General features: G+C 39.0%; 1 protein-coding gene and 1 pseudogene across 1 annotated transcript in view; both read right to left on the minus strand.

The window, feature by feature from the left end:
• LOC113910097 (spartin-like) overlaps positions 1 to 19,658 on the minus strand; it is a 47,198-nt gene that overhangs the window by 17,627 nt on the left and 9,913 nt on the right. The window contains 1 exon segment of the mRNA XM_027571938.2: positions 15,193 to 15,390. Within this exon segment, the coding sequence (XP_027427739.2) occupies positions 15,193 to 15,390 (198 nt within the window).
• Positions 4,741 to 7,065, minus strand: LOC113910098 (annotated as a pseudogene).

Consider the following 19,658-nt stretch of genomic DNA (forward strand, 5'->3'; position numbering starts at 1 on the left):
ACAAACTGAGGGTTCTGGAGGGGAGGGGGGTGGGGGGATGTGTTAGCCTGGTGATTGGTATTGAGGAGGGTACGTTCTGCATGGAGCACTGGGTGTTATGAACAAACAATGAATCATGGAACACTGCACCAAAAACTAATGATGTAATATATGGTGATTAACATAACAATAAAAAAATTAAAAAAAAAGAACTTGATGTAATGTATGGTGATTAACATAACAATAAAAAATTGAAGGAAAATAAAAGAAGATATACAGATAACCAACATGTACATGAAAAGGTGCTCTACATCACTAATGATAAGGGAAATGTCATTCAAACCTAGAACGAGACATCACTTCATATCTACTATGATGGCCTTCATCAAAAAAACAAGACATAATTGCTGCAGAGAAAGTGTAGAAAATAGAACCCTGTGGAATGTTGATGGGAATGTAAATTGGTGAAGCTACTATGGAAAACAATATAGAGTTTCCTCAAAAATATAAAAATAGAACTACCATATGATGCAGGAATTCCACTTCTGTGAATATATCCAAAGGAAACTAAAACCCTATGTCAAAGAGATGTTCACAGCAGTATCATGTATTTACAATAGCCAAGATGTTGAAACAATCGAAGTGTCCATCAACAGATAAATGGATAAATAAGTTGTGGTATATAAGAATCATTTAAAAAATAAAAATAGCTTTTGGAAATTAAAAGCATGGTCAAAAGTGGAAAAACTAGACAGAAAATTTGGAAGATTAAATTAAGAAAAACTCCCAGGAGGTAAAGCAAAAACACAAAGAGAGACAAGAGATTAGAAAATTAGGGTACCAATCCAGAAATTTCAACATAATGCTAAAAGTTCCCGAAAAAAAAGAGAGAAAATAAAGAGAAGGAAATCATCAAAGTATATATTTTTTAATGTCCCAGAACGTAATTTTTCACATTGAAAGGTTCCAAGCAGTACCCCAACTACAGGTGAAAATATATCTATCCAAAGCCACATCATTAATAAATTTCAAAATATTTAGAATTCTATAACCAGCCAAACCATCAACAGAACAAAGATATGTTCATTCAAAGTTTCAAAAAAAATTATCACTCGTGCACCCTTTTCTGGGAAGTTACTGAAGAATGCTCAACAATACAAAGCAGTTTTGGAGAAGGAAGAAGACATCAAATCAGGAACTGGAAAACAGAAGTGAGTTCATAGGCAAAAGCAATCCCCAAGGTAATGATAGAGACCTCAAGATCATATTTCTATACCAAGTCCGAGAGTGGCCATTAAAGATATAGTACGTTAGAGGTCTCTGGAGTAGACCCTGAGGAGATATTCCTTCAAAAGATGAAATTAATATAATAATTAATGTGTGTGACTATATGGCGAGAAGATATACACTCTCTGGCTGGTGCTTGGGTTTGAGTTAATAAAAAGAACATTAAAAACTAACTAAATAAATAAAATAAAATAAATGTACATGAATTAGACTATTTGAGTAAAGACACTATTTGTAATAATGGAAAAACCATCATCCATTTTCATGCTTTCTATAAGAGATTCACTCTAGGGCTTGAACTCAGGTCTTTGAGATCAAGACCTCAGTTGAGATCAAGAGTCAGTGCTTGATAGGAGAGGAAAGATGGCAGAGGAGTAGGGGACCCTATTTCAACTGGTCCCCGGAATTGAGCTGGATATCTACCAGACCATTGCGAGCACCCATGAAACCAGCCTAAGATGTAAGAAGTTCTGGGTCTCTAAGAACAGAACACCGGAGGCCGTTGGTGTTGAGGTACCAAGTGGGGAGCCCTGATTCCGTGGGCAGATATCAGAGGATAAATGGCAGTGGGAAGGTGCCTGGCTGTTTGGATCCTACACTGCCGGTGAGTGACAGCCTCACGGGCTGGGGACCGGGCAGAGACTCACAGACCAGTAGCATTGGGAAAAGTACTTTAGGGCAGCCACCGGGGGAAACCCAGAGCGACGGGGTCTCCCGTGGCAACTAGGAGCAGCTGGCGGTTTTAGAAGCACAAAGGGCAGAGACATGCTCCGACCTGGAGGCAGGACTGGGGCTGCTGCAGAGGGGTGCACAACCCAGGACGCTGCAGTTTATAGCAGCAGGGACAGAAACAGAGATGTTGTGGCCTGGAGAGCTCACTGAAGAACAGATGGCGGACTCTCTGCCCTGAGACAGAGGGTTGGAAATGGTCTCTTCTGCTCTGACTTGCAGAAGAGACGCAGAAAGCCTCCAGGGAAATCCTCCAGGGAAATCCGCCGGAGAACAAAAGCCCCCCAAACTGATTCCCGCTGAGCCCATCCCCCACCACAGGGGGGAAGGAATCTCTGCCCAAACTGGGTTGCCTGAGTAACAGCGTGGCAGGCTCTTCCCCCAGAAGACAGGCTGGAAAAACAACAGGCCAGCAACCCTAAGGTCCCAAGAAAACAGGTGCATCTTGATTGGGTTCTGGTCAATAGTTTGGACTCTTTTCTTTCCCTCAAACATCCATCAACAGAATGACTAGGAGGAGGAATCCCTCAAATAGAAAAGACTCAGAGATTATGACTTATGGTGCAGATTTACAAATGGATGCAGATATAACCAAATGTCGGAGATGGAATTCATGGTAGCAATTGTGAAGACAATAGCTAGAATGGAAAAATCAATTAATGGCAACATAGAGTCTCTAAGGGCAGAAATGAAAACTGAATTGGCAGAACTTAAAAATGCTATCAGTGAGATCCAATCCAATCTAGATACTCTAACAGCTAGGGTAAGTGAGGCAGAAGAACGAATAAGCGACCTGGAAGACAATATAATAGATAAAAAGGGAAAAGAGGCCAGGGAAAAACAACTCAGAATCCATGAAAATAGAATGAGAGAAATAAGTGACACCATGAAGCATTCCAATGTCAGAATAATTGGAATCCCGGAGGGAGTGGAGAGAGAGAGAGGGGACTAGAAGATGTATTTGAGCAAATTGTAGCTGAGAACTTCCCTAATCTGGGGAATGAAACAAACATTCGCATCCTAGAGGCAGGGAGGACCCCTAGAGGAGATCATAGGCAATAACCTCTTTGACATCGCCCACTGCAACTTCTATCAAGATACATCTCCAAAAGTTAGTGAAACAAAAGCAAAAAAGTATATGTGTTGATGCAGCAGGATGACAAGAATGGATTTTTCAGGTCTGTATTTCATCCCGATTCCAGTTACCTCAGAGGCCAAAGGAATGAATTTTGTCATTGTACTGCACACTAGTTGGGAGACTGCCATAGACACAGAGCTAGTAAGTATGTAGCAAATTCTCTCAGGGAATGAGTTGTCAAAGCAGAAGATGGAGAAGATATTGTGACAGGCAGAGAAATAATCCTATAATTCGATGAAACAGAACGGAAAAAAGTCTTTATAGTGGCAATAACCAGAATATCCAAGTTTGCATAATGGCCAAAAAACTGGAAACTAGAAATTAGTGCATGCACTGATAACCAGTGCTGCTAGTTTTCTTAAGTCAAACTCATTATCTGTAGTGTACATAACTGTGAGCTACTCCTGAATGAAAATTTCCAGTGAAGAGTAAGACCAATTATGATAAGAGTAAAAGACATGGGATGTTCAGTAACAAAAAGCAGATTTTGATTGGCTTAAACCAACGTTCAATTATCATTCATATATATATATATATATATACATAATATATTTGACAGTTAACTGTGCTCAATCTGTGCTGATGTCCAAGACAAAGTAAAGGGGTTCTACCTAAGAGTTGTATGATGAGAATTGGCATGGCTAAAAAGAGTTTGAATGTAACTCAAAAGGGATAAGGGAATAGAAACTTATGAACCTGCTCAGGTAAACAGTTGTCTTTAAAGACTTGTTAACTATGCTGAATTTCAGGGCTCAGAATTTAAAAGGCATTAGAAACAGCATAAGGAATTAAGCCTGAAATAGGCTGTGGATGGAATCAGAAGGCAACATAAATGTATCCATTAAAAAATATCAAACGTGGGCTAATGAGGGGAGGAAATGAAGGCACAAATCGAATGTTTTGAGATCACTAGGGCAAAACAGGCCTTTGATAATACCACCTGTAAAATTACACAACATTCTGAGACATGCAGTCCATGACTGCAGCATGTGATGACATAATGGTTGCTGAACTGGTGAGAGTGTTATACTTTCCACTACGAATGTATTTTTTAATGAAGAGAATCTTTGCCAACTAAAATCCAAGGACTCTTCTAAATAACTGGGAGAATATAATGTAATTGAGAAAATACTAAAGTGAATACTATGTATTTGTCTTTTCTAGATTTCATTGACATGTATCTCTTCCACATCAATTTTTTTTGAGATTTTATTTATTGCAGAGCACATACAAGTGTGGGGAGTGGCAAAGGGAGAGGGAGTCTGCTTCTGGACACAAGTCTGCAATGGATGCAAGGCTCGATCCCAGGACCCTGGGATCATAACCTGAGCCGAAAGCAGACATTTAACAACTGAACCACCGGGCGCCCCCTTCCACATCATTGTAATTTATGCCCTCATTTTATTCATCCTGGACTATTTCAGAAATTACTTAACTCCAAATGCTTCTTTTCCTTTGCTCCCATTCTTTTCTAAATACATATAATGTATTTAGGATGTATGTCAACTGTTCTTGCCAAATCACACAAAAAAATACAATAAATAAAATCAAGATTTTTACCCTGAACTATTTCAAAATATAAACATAATGAAACCATAAAGATGAACATGTAATTTTATTGTTCAAGTAAGAGAATTGCCAATATGTGGTCAATTGCTAACAAATGATAACCTTTGTTATCTTGCATAATGACAGTCCTTTGACAGATCAGTTGTAATTAGGATGATGTGCATACGATGGAGACGGTTGATGAGTTGATCTTGAAAGTGAGGCAGCAGAAGTATCACCTATCATTGGCATTGTGCACCATGGGTTGCCAGCCGGTTGCAGGTTAGAAAAACGAGCCTCACTGGCTGACAAATCAGCATATCTAGTTGGAAAAGTGGAAGGCTCCACCATCATTCCCAAATAACTGCTCTGTAAGGGAGATATGATACGGTACTGAGATGGAGAAGTTGTAGTTGTAACAAAGTTCACAATGTGGCCATTTGCTTGAGTGTAGCTGCTATGTGAGTGCATGTGAAAAGTGGTCACCTGGTTTAAAGTAACATGTTGCTCCATTCCAATTTGTTCTGATGGTCTAACTGACATTGCTGATGCAGGAGAATCACTTCTCATAGGGGCCATTGTAGTAGCAATTCCCTGGCTGTGAGGCGGCTTCCTTATTAGAGGAACATTTACATTGGTGGAGTTTGAACATAGCCTTTCTCCACTAGTTTCAGCAACAAAACCAGAATTAGGACTTTCCACATTATCCCCTGCTCTGCAGGGTTTCTTGTTGAAATCCTGAACTAATGAAACTGTAGAAGAATTTTTAATCCCGACTCTTCTTTTCATTCTTACTCAAAGATGGGGGCAGCCCCGTTTAAAATATGGATTATGATAGTACTGTAACAAACCAAAGGAGAACGTTACTAAGTGACATTTCCAACTAAGATATAAGAGAAGATAACCTATAAAATCTGACTTTAGTTTCATCACAAAAAGTCATCAAATAATATATTTTGTATGTTAGTATTTTTAAAAATGTACTTACTGGAAACAAACGTTTAAATATGGTTCATGAAAATGGGCTATATATTTACAAATAACAGTGAATAGCACTTTAATTGGCTTCAGGACCTTATTTAAATTGAAGTTCATTGGTAAGGGTCAAAGATACTACCAAAATTACTTATAACCCTGAATGTGACATGCCTAAGCTGGCCTCAATTTTTGAAAAATATTAAAAATTTAAAAATCTGACTTTAACCTATACATAGGAACCTATTTACTGCTATACAAGGTAAAATCTTATATATTCTGTATATAAGTCATAACATTTTTGAATACCTTGCTTAAAACAGAAACTTCTTTTTCCTCTGCCAGAAAGTCAGCCAGAGAAGCAGATCTTTGAAATCTCTGTTGCATTTTACTAAATCCATAAAGATTAAGCTGGCAAACTAAACTCTTCATACTTCCAGTTTCTAATATTCTAAAAGGAACCTTTCTCTCCAAAACTTCTTTCTTGAAGAGTTTCTCATCAATCACTACAGAAGTTCCCTTCTCATCCCAACGAATTGACTTGAATTGATCGCTTTCAACTATTTTCCAAAGTTTCCTGGGAAAGGTCAGAGAAAGAAAATCATTATCTTCATCTGGTTCAGAGACACAGAATGTGTAATGTGGTCTTTTTATCAAGGATCCTCCTGACAAGGCCTGAAAAGCATTTTCTTCAATCATAGACCTCAGGTCCACATCTCCAGTGAATGTGTGATCCCACAAACGAGCGCTAATGGCGGCTGCGGAACCAGTCGATCCATCTTTAGGAGAATCATCTTGAATTTCTGAAGAAACATGTGCCATCTCAAATAAGTTTTCCTTCAGCTACGTTTCTGATCTGCATGGTTTTGAACACTGCAGCTTTCAAATGCCGCTTTGGCTGGCCTACCCAGATAAACTATTCAGACCATCACAATGGTCCACCACCTGAGTAGTTGTGACATCACAAGATGTCTGTTCCCTAGCAATTAAAGCCCGAGTGTTTACTTTTGAAATTCATTCGGTTAAAATAAACTACTTAAAATAAAAGTTATGTAGACAGGACCAATAAAATAGGATGTACAAAATCTCCTTTTTACAAATTTTTTTATAGAAATAAATACATAATTTTATTTAGCCCCTGATATAAAATCATTTCCTTCTTCTAAACACACTCTTATTAGGTTGGTGCCAATAACATAAAACCTGGTAAATGAAAACTGCAAAAAAAAAAAATGAGTAAAACAAAAGATTTAAAATGCCCTGATGATTTGGCACTTAAATCTGTGTAACCTGTATATAAAGAAAGTCATTGAGACCACAAGTGAGTGGTTGCCCTGGGTCAGGTCAGAGGGAAACGGAAAGTTCTGTTTAAAGGATTTTTTTCTTGGGCGCCTGGGTGGCTCAGTTGGTTAAGCGACTGCCTTTGGCTCAGGTCATGATCCAGGAGTCCCTGGATCGAGTCCCGCATCGGGCTCCCTTCTTGGCGGAGAGTCTGCTTCTCCCTCTGACCCTCCCCCCTCTCATGTGCTCTCTCTCTCTCATTCTGTCTCAAATAAATAAATAAATAAAAATCTTTTTTAAAAAAGGATTTTTTCTTAAGATGTTGAAAATATTTAAGAATTAGGTAATTTTTTACAATAGCCTGAATCTGTTGTTATTACTGACTAAAATAAAATGTAATTAGGTTTCTGAATATAAAGTAAACTTATCTGATTCTCTTAAGTATTCTGTGTTAAATAGTATCAAAAACATTTCATAGTCATATTAGTGGAATGAATATGATTTTGTTTGGTATGTCTGTAAATACCTCTTAGATAGTCAGAAAGTAAAAGGTTTTAAGAGATGTCAAGAGATCTACCATGAATGAGATCCTAAAGAGTCAGAGATAAAAAAGAACATGACAGTGTTATAAATAAAATCTATTTCTATGTGTCTCTTGTGAAAATTGCTTTTATTGCAACAGCCAACGTATTTATAAAAAAGATTATGTGGGATAAACTTTGTGCCCTACAAACAGAATGTGTATTTGTAAGGCAATCTTAATTTTGAGTAAAAAGTTCCTTTTCTGTCTAGCAATAACCATACTCCACCTACAGTAAGAATTTCTGTAGGTTCATGGTATTATATTATGACTGCTTTGTATTTTCAATATGTGTAGAAGAAATGAATTATTTTTACAATTGCCATATTTTATCATGCCTCAGAAAGAGATACCAACATTAGGAGGATGTCTTAGGTTAATATACTTTTTAAACCCAGAATTGAATGTATTAACCATAAGTAATAAACATTTTCACATCAGTAAATATTTCAGGGAGATAAAAAGATACTCCCTCCAGGGTGGCTTTGTTAGTAAAGCATCCAACTCTTGGTTTTTAGCTCAGGTCATGATCTCAGGATCATGAAATCAAGTCTCAAGTCAGGCTCCACACACAGCTGTGAGTCTGCTTGAGATTCTGTCCCTTCCCTGCTTCCCTTCTCTACCACTTGTTCAAACTCTTCTCTCTCAAATAAATAAATAAACTAAATCTTAAAAAAAAAAAAAAGATACTCCGTCCAATGCAGGTTCATGAATTTTGACAATTATTTCATTCAAACCTTTTTTTTTTTTTGCAAAATTGTAAATATGTGTATTTATATTCTAGGGCATTTCCTTAATTTTCCACATGCAATTTTATTGGGGGGCATAGTGATTATCTATGGCTACAAACAACGGGGTGTATATGTAGAGAAAACAGCGAGTTAATGGAGGAACAGAAAGCAGAAATCACATTAAATGTAGAAAAGTTTCTTCAAGCAGGGAAAAAGAAGATTTTGGGGATTTTAGGGAAAGTTGGCCTAATTCAAATGTCATCTGACTCTAAATTTTAAACCTTACCTCCATAAAGATAAAAGAAATGAGCTATTTTATCTGGAAAACATGAATAGAATAGGTTGTATCTTCTTAGCTATATAGAAGAATCAGATTTCTGTCTTTGTGATCTTTTTATCACTTAGGATGTGATGCACCGTATGCTCTCTCTGGTTAGTTCTTAATCTATAACAAAATTGTTTTCTTTCTCTTCTGTCTTTGTGAAGAGGTTTTATAGACTGGATGCAGATTTTGTTTTTAATAATATTCCTTCAGTATGTGTTATATTGAACATGGAGGCTACATGAAAAGGAACAGGCAGATGAGAGAAGGTTAAGTTTCCAAAACGAAATAGGAGGCAGGAACGGTCATGTTCAAGGTAGGTGAGTAAAGCCCTTCATTTCGGTAGGAGTCCTAAGAGATTTCAGGTTGAACATAAAATCCCTCATGCTCCAAAACTATAGGACAGCAAATAAGGAGCAGCTCCTCAGATTTTCATCCACTGGTTTTAGCAGCATTTCTAACCTAGAAAGTCTGATTTCAGAACTTGCTTTGGAACATCAGTTGATCATTTATATTAGGAAGTGATCTATGTTATCCCGTTTTTTGCTCTGAAATCTAATTTGATATTAATATGACTACCGAGGTCTTTTATGATTAGTCCTTTTATGACTTTTTCCATCCTTTTACCTGTGTTTTATTAATTCATCTTTAATTATTATAATTTTCTATTTATTATTTTTTAAAGGTATTCATTCATTTATTTGAGAGCAAGAGAGCACAAGGTGGGGGAGACAGAGGCAGAGGGAGAAGCAGGTTCCTCGCCAAGCAGGGAGCCCAATGCTTGGTTCGATCCTAGGACCCTGAGATCATGACCTGAGCGGAAGGCAGACGCTGAACCCACTGACCCACCCATGTGCCCCCTTTGTTTTCTTATTTAATGTGTACTTCTTGCAGGCAGCACTTAGAGTTTTTTAATAATCCAGCCCAACAAGCTGTGCCTCCTTATTAGGGCATAGAAGTCATTCAGCGGAACTAGAGGGCACCTTCCTGATGCTGCCACACATACGTGCTGGAAGGCTTCACGCTAGAGACACTTGTGTAGCTCTGAAAGGTGCAGTCTCCACCATCTGGATTCTATGCCTAAGGACAAACCACCTGCCGTATACTTCCACACCTATAGGAGACACCGTTTTTCTCTTCTGGAATCAAGATGGTAGCGGGCAGTGGTTCTCTTCACAGTCTTTTTCCTCAAAGGGAAGACTGGAGCAGTCTCCGGATGCCTCCACACATATAGGCTCGGAAGCTTCTTGTTTGAACACCCACAGTGTCTCTGGAACTGCATTCTCCACAGAAGTCTTTCTCCAAGTGAAGGACATGGCATTATCCTAGTGTTAGAACCCATACATTTGTTAGAAGGGTTTCTTTTTAAGTGTCGTGTTCTACGCTGAATCTTGCTTTATTCACAGACTTGTTCTCCGCGAAGTTGAAGGCACTTTCCGTTTGCCTCTAGGCAAAGATGCTAGAATGCCTCTCACTGGAACAAACTTCCTCTGAGGGGAAAGTTGCATTCCCCAGAGACTTCTTCACAGACAGAAGGATAGGGCATGTTTCGCACACTTCGTACATTCAAGCTAGAATGATTCTCGCTTGAGATACTTGGGGTTCTCTGAAAGGTGCCTGCTCCACAGACTCTTTTCTAAGCCTAAGGACCTTGCCCCTTCCCTAGACTTCCACACAGATACTGGAAATCGGCTTTCTCTCCTGGAAACAAGATGTTCGTGGAAAGTCGCCTTCTGTGACGTCTGATTTCTCAGAAGGAAATATATCGTACATCCGAATGCTTCCATACCTGTGTGTTAGAAAGCGTCTCATTGGAGGGAACTTGTGTTTCCTGGCAGCTGCTTTCTCCACATCCTGGTGTCTCCAATACGGGGACTTTGTCCTTTGCCTCTCCTTCTAGACCGATACTGGAAATGGCTGAGGACTCTTAAGAAAAGATGGTAACTCGACGTGGCATTCTCCACAGGCTTGTTTCTCCGAGGGAAGGAGAGGGCCCTCTCCTGATGCTTGTACACATACATGCTACAGGGCTTCTCACGGGAAGAAATTGGTTGTTCGCTCGAAGTTGTATTCTGCACAGACGCGTTTATGAGCATCAAGTCAAGGCCCCTTGCCTCTACTTCCTCACATAGACGTGAAATGGGTTCCATCTTCTGATATCCAGGTGGCTGGGAATGTTTCCATTCGCTGCAGTATTGTTTCTCAGAGTTCCTGTCAGCCAGACTCCTCAGGATGACACTCCGCACTGTTAAAAGCAGTACGTTCTGTAAGCAAGAGGTTCCTGGAACGTTGTTCTAAACAGAGTGTTTTCACTGAGGGATGGATACTGTACCCTCCTGATGCCTCCACACATACATGCTAGAAGGCTCCTCGCTAGAGACACTGGTGGTACTCTTAAAGGGGAAATCACAACAGACTTGTTTCTAAGACCAGGACAAACCGCCATCTCTGAACTTCGACACATCTGTTAGAGATCGCTTTTCTCTTCTGGAAACAAGATGTTCCGGGAAAGTGGCGTTCTCCACCATCTTGTTTCTCAGAGGGAAGGATGTGGCATTATAGTGATGCTTCCACATATTAGGCTAGGAAGCTTCTTGCTTGGAAAAGCACATTGGCGCTGAAGTTGAATTCTTCACAGAATTGTTTCTCCAGGCCATAGGTACAGCACCTTATTGCTACCACACATCCCCGTACCTCTACATAAACATGCCAGAAAGCTTTTCCCTGTACCAAGCCTCCTCTGAGGGGAAAGTTGCATTCCCTTGAGACTGTAATCACAGAGGGAATAAGAGGCCATGTTTCTGAAGCTTCAGCACATACATGCTAGAATTCTTCTCGCTTGAGAAACTGGTGGATCTCTGAACACTGCATGCTTCACAGACTTGTCTGGAAGCATAAGGACATTGCCCACTCCCGAGACTTCCAGATATTGGAAATCGCGTTCCTAACCTATAAAAGTGACTTGCGTGAGAAGCGACATTCTGCAATGGCTTGTTTCTCAAGGGAAGACTATTGCCCTCTCGTGATGCTTCCACACATATAGGGTAGGTAGCTGCTCCTTTGAAAACCCACGACGTGGCAGCAACTGCACTCTCAAAGGAATTCTTTCTCCAAGGCAAGGATACGGCACATTCCTAATGCTACAACACATATATTTTCTGGAAGGGATTTGGTATGAAGTGTCATGTCCTTCACTGAAGCTTGCTTTCTTCACAGACTTTTTTCTTGAGCGAAGGATTTGTGGCACTTTCCGCTTGCCTCCGGAACAACATGCTAGAGAGATTTCACCAGGACAAACTTCCTCGGAGGGGAAAGTTGCATTTCCCAGAGACAGTATTCAAGGAGGAAAGGATAGGGTATGTTTCCATAGCTTTAGCACAGACATGCTAGAATGCGTCTCGCTTGAGAAACTTGTGGTTCTCTCAATGGTGCATGTTCCACACACTTGTCTCAAAGCGTCAGGACATGGCCCCTACATACACTAGGCTTCCACGCATATATTGGAAATCGATTTTCTCTTCTGGAAACTCGATGCTGGTGGAAGTCGCATTCCGCCCAATCTTGTCTCCCACAAGGAAATATATGCCATGTAAAGAGGCTTCTAGACATATATATTAGAAAGCTTCTTGTTTGAAGGAACTTGGGTTTCCTGAAGGTTGCATTGTCCACAGAATTCTTACTACAACAGTGGGGGACATTGCACCTTGCCTGTCCTTCCACACATATGCTGGGAATCGCTTGGAACCCTGGAAACAAGATGTTATCTCTAAGTGGCATTCTTCACAAGCTTGTTTCTCAGTGGGAAGGAGATGGAACTATCCTGATGCTTGCACACATCCATGCTAGAAGATCTCTCTGGGAAGACACTTGTGGTGTGCTGAACGTTCTATTCTCCACAGACTTGTTTCTAAGCATAGCGTCCTAGCCCCTTGCCTATGCTTCCACACACAGATTTGAATATGGTTCTATCTTCTGACATCCAGAAGGCCGTGAAGATTTCCATTCCCCACGTCTTGTTTTTCAGAGTTTTGGGTACGGATGTTTCCTCATGATCCCACAACTGCAAGGGAAAGGCTTGTATCTTCAGGAAGAAAGAGGTTACTTGAACGTTGTATTTGATACAGACTGTTTTCACTGAGGGAAGCGTAGGCACCTTTCGGATGCTACAAGGCCTACGTGCCACAAGGCTTCTCACTAGAGACGCTTCTGGTGCTCTGAAAGTTGCACTCTCCACAGTCTTGTTTCTCATCGTAAGGACAACACCCCTTCCATATACTTCCACACAAATATGAGAAATGGCTTTTCTCTTGTGAAAACAAGATGTGAGTGGACAGCGGGTTCCTCCATCATCTGGTATCTTGGAGGAAAGAATATGGCCCTAACGTAATCTTTCCACACAGAGAGGCTTGGAAGTTTCTGGCTTGAAAAACTACGATGTTGTTGAAATGGACTCCTCCACATAATTCTTTCCCTAAGTGAAGGATACAGCATTTCCTCATGTTAAAACACATGGATCTGTTCGAAGGGATTTGTTAGGAAGTGTCGTGTTCTTCACTGAAACTTGCTTTATTTGCAGCCTTCTTTCTCTGAGTGAAGGGCATGGCACTTTGTGCATGCCTCTAGACAAACGTGGTCCAAAGATTCTCACTGGAGTGAAATTCCTCTTAGGGGAAGGTTGCGTTGCCCTGAGACTTGATTCACAGAGGGAGGATGGGGCATGTTTTGGAGGCTTCAACACATACATGCTAGAATGCTTCTCGCTTGAGAAACTTATGGTTCTCTGAATGGTGCATGCTCCCCAGCCTCGTTTCTAAGCATAAGGCCATGGCCCCTATCCTAGACCTCCACACGTGGATTGGAAATCGCTTTTCTTTTCTGGAGATGAGATGTGAGTGGAAAGTGTCATTCCCCACAGTCTTGTTTCTCAGAGAGGAGGGTATGGCATTATCCTGGTAGTTCTCACCAATATAGGCTAGGAAGCTTCTCGCTTGAGGAAATGAGGTGTTCATGAATGTGGCAGTCTCCACGGACTGGTTTCTCCCTGACAGGGACATGCCCCTTAGTCTCTCCTTCCAGTCCCGTGCTGGAAATTGTTTGATCTCTGGAAACAAGATGTTCCTGGTAAGTGGCAGTCTCCACAGTGTTGTTCCTCAGAGGCAAGGATATGGAAGCCCGCCGAAGCTTGCCCACCCCTGTGCTAGAAAGCTTCCTTTTGGAAGAAACTTTTGTGGGTCAAATGTTGTACTCTCCACGGACCTGGATCTCCCAGACAGGGACTGGGCACCTTGCCTTTGTTTCCACACCTAGAATGGAAATCGCTTTCTCTTCTGGAAACCAGATGTTTCTGGAACGCACAGAAAAATACCACTTGATTGTGGTGAATTTGTGATTTTTTAAATGTATTTTTGGATTCAGTTTCCTAATATTTTATTGAGAATTTTTGCATCCATATTCAATACGGATATTGGCCTCTACCTCTCTTTGTTAGTGGAGACTTTGGTTTTGGTATCAGGATAATGCTAGCTTCATAGAACGAATTAGAACTTTGCCTTCCCTTTTTTGGAATATTATGAGAAGAATAGGCATTAAGTCTTTTTACATGTTTGGTAGAATTTGCCTGTGAAGGGAATTGGTCCTGGACTTTTGTATGTTCAGAGATTTTTGATTACCCATTCGCTTCCTTTGCTGGTTATCAGTCTACTCAAGTTCTCTATTTCTTCCTGTTTCTTTCAGTTTGGGTCTGTTATATATTTCTGGGATTTCATCAGTTTCTTCTGGGTTGTCCCATTTGTTGCCATAGAATTTTTCATAATATCCTCTTATGCTTGTTTGTATTTTGCATTGTTGGGTGTTACCTCTTCTCTCTCATTTTTTAATTTTATTTATTTGGATCTTTTTTTTAATAAGTCTGGTAAGGGTTTATCAATTTTATTAAAATTTTCAAAGAACCACCTCCTGCTTTCATTGATCTGTTATATTTGTTTTTTAGGTTCTATGTCAATATTTCCATTATAATCTTTAGGCTTCATTTGTTGTTCTTTTTCTGGCCCCTTTATGTAAAAGTTAGGCTTTTTCTTTGAGATGTTTCATGCTTCTTAAGTAGGCCTTTATTGCTATGTTATTCCCTTTCAGGACCACTTTTATGGCATCCCAAACATTTTGGACTATTCTCTTTTCATTTTCATTTTTTAAAAAATTTTCTTCTTTCATTTCCTGGTTGACCCATTCATTTTTCAGTAGCATGTTGTTTAACATCCATGTATTTATGGCCTTTCCAATTTTTTTCTTGTGGTTGCATTGAGTTTCATAGCATTGTGTTCAGAAAATATGCATGATTTGTGATCCAGTATGTATTCACCACAGCCCAATGAAGTAGATATTATTCCCATTTTATGATAAAGAAACTAAAAAGAAGATCAATTACTTGAGTAAAACAACAATTAAGTGCAAGAGTTCAAATTCAAATCCAGGCAATTTCCAGCCAGTATTTGTGAACACACAAGCAAATTATATATTCTCAGTTTTCTAACTTTGATCATATTAGACCCTATTACAGTTTCTTTAAAAGTGTAAGTTCTTACATTAAAGTAGATTTCATCCTAAAGATGATCACACAAGTTACCTGAAGCTGAAGGTCAGACATCTGTCTTAATAAATCCTCAAAAAGTTCTCTATCATCTTCTGGTAATTCAGAAGACAAGACAACCCCCACAAAGCATCCTGATGCTTGTAACATGGTATCAGGAAACATGTAGGCTCCCACAGTACATTTAAGAACTGGAGATCTATCAGGAACTAGAGGATACAACCAGTCAAAAACCTGAAAGGATTAGTTAGGAAAAAAAAAAATCAATGAATAGAACTAGGTTTTCACTGGTTTTAGAATTGTTATACCAGAAAATAAACATTTCAAAATTCTAAATACATTTTACATGGCTTTACAAAATCATTAGCATCAACAAATCCCCACTAAAAATTAGCCATTTGCTTGTCTAATCTTTGTGTATATATCACCCACAAGAACGGTCCTGAAAATGTTATTGCTCCACTAACTATACAGTCTTCAAGTCAGTGGCCTTAAATAGCCCACAAATAACCAATAATGAGTTAGTTTTAAATAAATAACAAAATAAATTAAGACTTTCTTTATAATTCAAATTAGACATGCCTTTGTGGAAATAAAATCAAACCGTTTTCAAGTACATGTATTTACTGATTTAATCCTCACAATTCCATGAAATTAGATATTGTCATTTTACATACAAGAAAGAGGCACAGAGAGGTTAATTAAGTTGCTCAGAGTCTGTGAGAAAAGTGGAGCTAGGATTTAGACACAAGCAATCTGGCACCAGAGAAGCCAAACAATTCCTTTAACTAGAAACACAGCATTCACAGGGGAATGTGGGTGGCTGAGTTGGCTAAACATCTGACTTGATTTTGGCTCAGGTCATGATCTTGGGGTCGTGAGATAAAACGGAGTCCGCTTTGAGATTCTCTCTCTCCTCTCCCTCTGGCCCTCCCCCCACAGTACACTCTCTTAATAAAATCTTATAAAAAATAATAAACCCAGAATTCACAATGCTGCTTTTTTTTTTTTTACTAAGTCTGAAAACCTGACATGACATAGCTAGAAGAGATCATTATGTTTATACATTTACCATCTACTATTAACTTCAATCAAAACAACACAAAGCTGCCCTGCAATATCATCAGATTGTCCATACACTAAGACTTAAATTAAGCTCACTTTCTGGAGATATAAATTCAGAAGAGACTTAAGTTTAATTCATACTAACCAAATATATTCATTTCCATTGAGATTACATTCTTTGAGCAAGAAGAATCTTTTTTTTTTAAAGATTTTATTTATTTATCTGACAGAGAGAGACACAGCGAGAGAGGGAACACAAGCAGGGGGAGGGGGAGAGGGAGAAGCAGGCTTCCTGCCAAGCAGGGAGCTGGATGCGGGGCTTGATCCCAGGACCCTGGGATCATGACCTGAGCCGAAGGCAGACGCATAACAAATGAGCCACCCAGGTGCCCAAGAATAATATTCTAATTGTGCTGCTCATCCAGGACACACTGTTTTCCTAATTATTAAGAAACTTGGGAGAACAATCTATTATCAAAATATTGTACAAATGAGTCAAAGAGCATGAAAGAATTTCATAAAAAAAATGGAAAAATCTGGTGCACTGCCATCATCTCTAACCAACAGAATATAAACCTAAAAGGATCAGAGTATCCAAGTCTGATTCTTTCTTGGAAAATCCTTACAAACCTTTTCAAATTCTTCTTTTTATGTTTTCTATCTTTTTAAAAAAGATTTTATTTATTTTTTCGGCAGAAAGAAACACAGCAAGAGAGGGAACACGAGCAGGGGGAGCGGGAGAGGGAGAAGCAGGCCTCCCGCGGAGCCAGGAGCCTGATGCAGGGCTCGATCCCAGGACCCCAGGACCATGACCTGAGCCGAAGGCAGACGCTCAATGACTGAGCCATCCAGGCGCCCCTCAAATTCTTCTATTATGGATTCTCTTTTTTAGTCATCTCAAATGCCACTCTCCATCTTTTATAAGTCAAACTTTAGAGAAGTCATAATAAAACTCATTGCTGTATCCTCCAAGGTATGATATATTACCATGAGTGGTATATGAAATGACCTCAAGTAATAAACCAAATTATTTAAATTTGAATAGTAATGTATTTCAATGTATTAGGAAAAAATACATCTGTCCCTCAATTTCACAGTTGTTACTGGTTGGGATGATAAAATTAACAAATGAGACATTTATCTATCTACCTATCTATCTACCTACCTACCTATTTATTTATTTAAGAGAGGGGAGGTAGGGCAGAGGGAGAGGGAGAATCTTGACCCTGAGATCATGACCTGAGCTGAAATCAAAATTGGACACTTAACCAACTGAGCCATCCAGGAACCCCAACAAATGAGACATTTAAATTGAAATATTAAGAAAGTGATAATAGCAGAAGTATGAAACTGACAAAAAAAGTTGCAAAGGGAAAGTTTTCTTTTATTGTCATGATTTCTCTAAGACTAACTACATTCTTGACACCCTGATTGAACTGGAGTATCTCCAAATCTTCTGAAATGAAAATTTATAGACCTTTCTCAGGGTAAATCATTACAGATTGGAAGGCTTATCCACAACAGGCTGATTTCTCCCAGATTCACTTTCAGAGAGAAACCTTATGTCTAAGTTCTAATGAACTGACTACAAATTTAATAGGTTTAAAAAGGTTATTAAACTAAAACCTAGAGAAAAATAGTTTTTAGGAACCCTAGAATTCTATGTCTGCCTACTTAAGACCAAATTAATTTCTAATTTCATGAATAGACCTATAGTGATTTTTGCAATATAAAAAGTTATATTTAAAAAATATATTTAACTTCTAATACTCAGCTGATTTAGTGTTTGTTTTTCAGAACAGAGACATTCAGTAAACACAAGTTAACTGCCTTTTAGGTCACTGTTACACATATCTGAATACATGCAAATGAGAGCCCCTTTGAGAGACTCAAATTAAACTTTGGGTGAAATTTTACTTATTATTTACAACCAAAAATAGGAGATACTAGAAAGATTAAAAACACTTTATTTATAGCACTCAAACAGGATAAATTTTTACTACAGAACAAGTCATGTTATTGGTTGAGCTCATGTAACCAAGTAGAGTGTTTCTGATATTCATTTCCCATATCTCCAGTAGCCTGGGCCCCAAAGGTTTATTGTTTATTGTATTTTATTGTATGTATGTATTTATTTATGGTTTTTTTGGGGGGGGCAGAGGGAGAAGGAGAGAGAGAATCTTAAGTAGGGTCCATGCCCAACATGGAGCCTTGCTTGATATCACAACCCTGAGATGGTGACCTGCGCTGAAATCAAGAGTCTGACACTTAACTGAGCCATTCAGGCACCTCCCTCTCCCCAGAGGTTTTAAATTCCACTGTTACAACACAGCTCTATTACCAGTTCAGCAGAAAGTATTACAGCTTTTATGAGCCTCTTCACAATCCCAATCAATATGCCTACTCTTTCTACCTCAAGGATTCTTTCCTAAAATAACCTATGGGATACAAAATATTCTTCCTATCCTATAATGAAGTCTTTTTTTTTTCAGCAATGCCCCCAAACAACTCCTTCATACAGTTAGTAAGTCTCCAACTACCTTTAAAACATCTTTCAAGTTGATTCCTTGTAAAAGCTGCATAAGAATTAAAAGTGGAATATACCAAAAGACAAAATCAATCTAGGTAACTAGTGCTGTAACTAAACCAATGGCATCATTTGGACTCTGGACAAAAAGACCTGCTTTGTTCAAATAGTCATCTTCCTGACATGCATGCAAATTTCTCTGTTATACCCAGTGTAAATGGAGTCCTCATTTCTAGAACCCAACTCCCTATACTGATGTCCAATCATTTAAAAACAGATTGTTATTACAACATCACCTTCAAAATATTGCCTTTAGAATATTTCATTAATTCCACAGCAGTGCCCTAACAACACCAGCTGTTATTTAGCACCAGTCTTTACTCTTGGACCAAGGGCATTTCTGATAAATTTATCTGCTTGGAATGTTAGAAATGCATCTTAAATTATCATCACAATCTCTACTTCTATACCAAAGTTTCTTAACCTCTGCATGATTAACATTTTGGGTTAGATAATATTGATTGGTGAAGTGATCCTGTTTAGAAGTTTAGCAGTTCCACCTGGCCTCTACCTACTATATGCCAGTAGCAGTAGCACATTATTAATATAGTAGCACAACCCACCCCCCAGTTGTGACAACCAAAATGTCTCCAGACATTGTCAAAATGTCCTTGGGTTGAAGAGTGGAGGGGGATCATCCCTGTTTGAGAACCACTGTTCGACATACTGGGCTGGGTCTAGCCCAGATCAACCCCTCAGATGGGGCTTGACAACAGTTGTGGAAATTTACAGTAACACATCCACATGAGTTACATAAATCCCTTTTTAAATTGAAGTTATTAGGTTTCTTCTTCAATAAAGAATTAAAATTTTAAGGATGAATTCTCCGATGCCCCTCAGATCTTGTCAT

Source organism: Zalophus californianus, chromosome 6 (genome assembly GCF_009762305.2).
Source record: "Zalophus californianus isolate mZalCal1 chromosome 6, mZalCal1.pri.v2, whole genome shotgun sequence".
Taxonomy (NCBI): Eukaryota; Metazoa; Chordata; class Mammalia; order Carnivora; family Otariidae; genus Zalophus; species Zalophus californianus.